Source organism: Vigna unguiculata, chromosome 3 (assembly GCF_004118075.2).
Source record: "Vigna unguiculata cultivar IT97K-499-35 chromosome 3, ASM411807v1, whole genome shotgun sequence".
Classification (NCBI taxonomy): domain Eukaryota; kingdom Viridiplantae; phylum Streptophyta; class Magnoliopsida; order Fabales; family Fabaceae; genus Vigna; species Vigna unguiculata.
The window spans coordinates 43,470,692-43,476,814 of NC_040281.1; the positions used below are offsets into that span (position 1 = coordinate 43,470,692).

At 26.1% G+C, this 6,123-nt stretch overlaps 1 protein-coding gene across 1 annotated transcript; it reads right to left on the reverse strand.

The window, feature by feature from the left end:
- Positions 1-505: 505 nt before the first annotated feature.
- On the reverse strand, positions 506-1,171 carry LOC114177290. Its single transcript, XM_028062569.1, has one exon. The coding sequence runs from the start codon at positions 1,061-1,063 to the stop codon at positions 701-703; it is 363 nt and encodes a 120-aa protein (XP_027918370.1). The 5' UTR covers positions 1,064-1,171; the 3' UTR covers positions 506-700.
- Positions 1,172-6,123: the final 4,952 nt, after the last annotated feature.

The window sequence follows — 6,123 nt, forward strand, 5'->3', positions numbered from 1 at the left end:
TATATATATTAATTTTGTAAATACTAAAGTTTACTATCTCTACATCTCATATATCACATTTATTAATTACTTTGTAAATAACCTATGTCATCATTCTTGAGTTTAAGAAATTAAATATATTCAGCACATTGGGCAGCGGTAGGTTTTTCTTTTTTCATTATTTGGTCTTTGATCTCATATAATATTGGAGCTGTTGTAGGAGGATCAAATTTTGGATTCAAGTGGCCAAAGAAAGTTAATCGAAGAATCTTAAATTAGAAAACATTGTTCCAAATATGAGAAGTTTAACGGAATAACTTCCAAAAACAATTTATAATACAATAAAATAATGAAACAATAGTATAACATTCAAACGACATGGATATGGTTTCAGATTTTGCTGAAATCGCTAGTTATAATCAGTTGCAATTTGCGACTTCAACTATATGTGCCGCAGTTTAACAAAAATAGAATAAAAAACATCATAAAGCTCGTTATAAAGACATGATCTAGCACCAACTCAGTATAAAAGAATATTTTGTTCTATTAATTAACATCTTCAACCCACAGAGAAAAAAAAAAGATCTTTATATTATACCAGAACCTGTTGAAAACAAGCCGATGAACTTTACATGTTCCCAATCGATTCAAATGTAACCATATACTCTACATGAATTAATTCTTACATGAAATACACTAATATTGTGCATTGAAGCCAGGATCAAACGTAATGCATGACAGGTTTATTGGACTTTAAATCCCACATGCCTCCTTCCTTGAGATATTCAAGATACCTCGCAAATTCAGGCCTTGCTGTTGTTTTCTTTTTCCTACGAAGAGCCAAGAAACTGAGAAGAGGGTGACTTTTCTTTTCACTGTTATTTCCCTTCTTTGTGGGGTTTCTCTGAAGATTGAAGTCCCCAAAGGTTGAACCCAAAGCCATTTTTCTGGAAGGGTTGGATCCCCATGAAGGCAAACTCGTGCTCCTCTTGAAGCTCTCGTTCAACAGTGCAGTGGTAACCGATTCTTTACCCAATCTCTCGTACCTCCCAGGACCTCTCCGAGTACTCATGGATCGAAACATGGTTGGATCTTGTTTTGTGAAAGACGAGATTTTGAATAATATTGGTGTAGTTTCAGTAGAAAGGGTTGGTGGGAATGGTAGTAGATGAGAGAAGTTGGAGTAAGCAGAACAGAGTGGGTGGCTTTATATACGCAGCTATAAGTCAAGTTTGGATAGCTAGTACTTTGGTACATTGTCATTTTATATTCAGTAATAATACAAAAACCACGTTTTGGATGTTTACTACGCCCATGTGATTTGAAAATATTCAGGTTGTTGTGCAACTTTTCTTGACTTTTTCTGTTTTTGGTTCAACTTTTCTCAAATATGTATCCACTTCCACGAAAGTACATATTATAAGTTGACTCCAGTTATCAACTTATACCCTGTAGTTTCGAGGATGTTGTACTCTTTTAAATGTTTCAAAATTTGTACTTCACAGGAAGTAAAGGTGATGGTTAACTTAATTATTAATTTGTAATAAATTTATATATTATTACTTCTAAAATTGTATTTAATGATAATATATTTTTAAATATTTTACTAACATTAGTTCTTCTATTTTTTCTTCTTCTTATTTAGTTTATTTATTATTTTAATTAATTTTTATGTGCTATACATTTGAAAAGGGAAATATATGCTTCTCAGAAGGCATTTTTGGTTATAAATGGTTTAATAAAAATCACTTTTTTCAATACAATTACAAACATTACCAACAACAGTACTTTTATATAGTATTATATTTATAGTTTCTTTTTGTTTTTTTCTCCTATAGATTTATATAATATTTCTATTGTTTTTAGTATATGAATCCTAATTTAATTTTGAAAAAAAAAATTATAATCATTTCAAGAATTACATTATTTTATGTTTGATGTGGATAGTGTTATTTTTAGTTTTGAAAATCATTTGGAAATTATTATTTAGTATATTGATTTACTTTTCCCTTGAAAAAGGTATCGTTGAAAGTTTTAATAAAGTACATCGACTATGTTTTGCGAAAGTATCGACGCATTGATAACATAAAGGTGGCATTGCATTGATTTACATGTATATACCAAAGCATTATTGACTATGTCGTTCTATGATTTCTATTCGAATGTTGTTACAAGACAATTGTTATATATATATATATATATATATATATATATATATATATATATATATATATATATATATATACTCAATAAGTTCCACATCGTTTAGAAGTCGAGATCAAGGGAAGTTTAAATACTCCAACCTCCTTCCACCATTTGAGGTGTCTTTTAAGGACAAAACCGTGAGTTGAAATGCTCCAAAGCAGACAATACTTTGAGAATGTGGCCGTTGTTCCTAAACGATGCCGAACGAACTTGGGAATGACAATCCTTTTTTTTCTATTCGGTTTTCTCATTCAATTCAATGTTGTGATGAAAAAAAAAATCATTTTTTTTTTATTTTCTACAATATAGTTATAAAATTTAGAGGCAAAATTATACAATGATATCTAATTATATTTAAAATATTCATATATATATATATATATATATATATATATATATATATATATGTGTGTGTGTGTGTGTATTTACAATACTGTATACATCTTATATCCATACCGTTTAGTACATCTTATATTTCCTATGCTAGAAGAGGAAGAAGTGTTATTTATTTACAGTTTCCCTCACATATACTGGTTTTCAAACAGGTGGAGGGAAAAGGTTATGGATAGGGTTCACTTGGACTGTTAGGGATAAGTAGAAGGTAACTCCGATTTGTCTTTCGATAACAATCGGTGCGTTTGGAGCAGAGAGAAAAGTAATAGTAGAGTTTCTCGTTCCCTGAAATGTTACAGAACTATTCACAGCATTGGTTTGCCATGCATTCCCCGAAAAAACAGCCACAATGTCGGCAAAGAAGGGATCAGACATGTTAGGAGCAGTCATCTATGATAATGTTATAAAATTTTGTTTTTCACACACAATCATCAAATAGGGAAGTGGGACAAATATCACATAAAAAAATACAGCATATCATAATAAGATAAAATGAAATGAAAATTCTTCCAAGTCCATAAAACTGGATTTTATTATACTTTATAAAGATATTGATTAATTTTGTACTGACTAATCAGGATAAATGAGCTCATGGCCAATAAAGTAACTTAAGAAGATCTCATCTTGAGTAATACTAACTCGTTTAAATTTCCAAGGTCATACTTCCAACTGCAATAATCAAATCTTTATTTATCATAAACTTTATTTCAATATTAAACCATATAATTATATAAATAAATAAATAGAGATGATCAATGAATAATTAAAATAAAATATAAATAAATAAAAAGGACCAGTACATAATTGTAGATAAATATAAATAAGTAAATGAGAGTAAATATAAATTGAGGAAATATGACTAGTGCATAACTAGATATGACTATAAATAAATAAATAGGAATGAAAACTAAATATAAATTAAAATGATAGGAACGAGAACTAAATATCAATTAAAATGAGATTAGGGACACCTCACTTATAGAGATAAAAATAATTATGAATAGATAAAATAATCAAAGTAAAAATAAAATGATAGATGTCTCTCCCTTATCTTAGTTATTGTTGAAATTATACCAAGGTTGTACTGAGACTTTAATGATATATTTTTTTTCTTTGTTGTACTCACACCACCTATTTCTGAATGAACTTGATTCACCTCACAAACTCTCTTTGTTTTTTTTTCTTCCTTTGTCACATTCTACCACTTTTACACTTTAACCCATTCATCTCTCACCCCTATTTATATGTATTAATGTAATCATTACATGTAGTTTAATTTTAATTATATTTTGTAAACACTATTCTCTTAGGCTGGCTTTTAACATTTGGTTATGATATTTTTTCTTTTACATTACATTAATGCTCATCAGAATAGATAAGGACTGCACTTACCATGTGCAACCTTATCACTTTTTTTTTAATTGTATAAACTAATAATTATGTTAAAATTAAATTTATAGTATATATACAATGTTATAGTTTACGCTACTGAATTCCTTTATAACAGTGGAAACTTTGAAGATGTTAGCCTTTAAATTACTTTTATAATTAAAACAATTAATGCCTATTATAACCAAAAGTGTAGATATATATATATATATATATATATATATATATATATATATATATATATATATATATATATATATATATATATATATATATTACAAATGTTATTTCTTCTTTTTAGACATGATATGTTGTGAAATACACATATTTGTTTACTTTTGTTGTAGGTCATGTTCCACTTGTGTAATTTTTTTTATTTTTTTTTCTTAATAAAAAAAAGTGGAAAGCATTAAGGATTTTTACATAATTATGCTTTGTTGAGTCATCGTGATTCATATTTATTATCATCACCATGTATCTATTATCTGAGTGAAATTGATTTCTAATTTTAACTTAGAAACACTAATTTTTTTTATAATTAATGTTGAAATTAATTTAGATTCTAATTGTGTAAATTGATTTGATTAAATTATTTTTATGTTGGTGATTTCATTTTTAGGTTCAAGTTATAAATATAATTATTGAAAAAAATTGAGTATTATTTTGCTATAATTTTAATAGTTCTTAGTTTGGAACGTGTTGGGCAAATTTAACAATTTACTATGTTATATTCATATTGTATAATTTAAAAAAAAAAATCATTATATACAAGATGTTCCATAATTTCTTGAATATTAAACCTCTTTCACTTAAAGATACACAAAATTTTCTCCATTATTAATATTAACATTGCTATGTTGCACAAATTAGAAATTCTTTCCTTTTTTTTCTTTTATACTCATTAGTTATACATGTTGTATCAATCCAACCTTAATTCACATTTACATTTTCTGCGTATGACATGAATATTCAATTTTACCATCATATATATAAATCTCAGTTTTTTGTTTATAATTAAAGGTGTGACAATATTATCTCAATTAAGAATTCACCTTTTCTTTAATTAATATAACATTTATTTCACACAATTTTGATAATATTCTGCACTGATTTTCATGCGACATGAAACGAAAATAATGACATAAAATCAACTTCAATCAAATCAAATATGCACACAAAATATCAATATAAAATTTAATAAAGTGAAAATTTTATAAAATAAATGTGAAATGTTGATTAAAATATGCATACTAATAAATTGTAAAAAAATTATTAATATCTACTCTTCTCATCCTCAAAATAGAGTTAAGCACACAGATCAACCTGTTAAAAATGAAAGAGGACTGATTGGTCCGTCACAATAAAAGAATTGAAAATTTTGACCTGTCTTAGATTGACAAGTTGGCTTGTCAACCTTTTTTAAGAATTTTTTTTTCTATTGTTAAAATTTGTTTATATATATATATATATATATATATATATATAACAATATTCAATATTTTATAATTAAATATAATAAAACTATTTAGAAAAGAAAAGATAACAATATAAAAGATGACAACACACGCACAAAATAAGAGCACGAAAGGGCAACAATTAGGTAAAGAAAAGGCAACACAAAAAAATGTGCAAGAAAGAGCATTTAAAAACCTACATATCACTACAATTTTATCATATATATATATATATATATATATATATATATATATATATATATATATATATATATATATATATATATATATATATATATATATATATATATATATATATATATAATTCTTTTGGCATTACTGAAATAAGTTAACTTATTATAGACGTGTCCTCATATTTAATAATAACTAGAGATGACAAATAAATTCGTTCTCGTGAGTATTATTTGAATCTTTGCATTGATGCATTGACTGGATATGAGTATGGGAAATCTCCGACTGGTTCAATTGGGTATGAAGATGTACATATATCCCCATCATAATACTCGTCTCCATTTAAATTATAAAAATATTCACAATTAATTAAGTATATATATATATATATATACTTTTTATTTTTTATTTCTTTTTATTATTTGGTTTATCATAAAACTCATTCGCATCTCCACTATATTTTTCATCTTATTATAATCTTTATGTAATTATGTTAAAATTATGTATGTCA

What these genes read in the sequence shown, in the direction of transcription:
- LOC114177290 (XM_028062569.1), bottom strand. Translation starts at nt 1,063, where the DNA reads ATGTTTCGATCCATGAGTACTCGGAGAGGTCCTGGGAGGTACGAGAGA.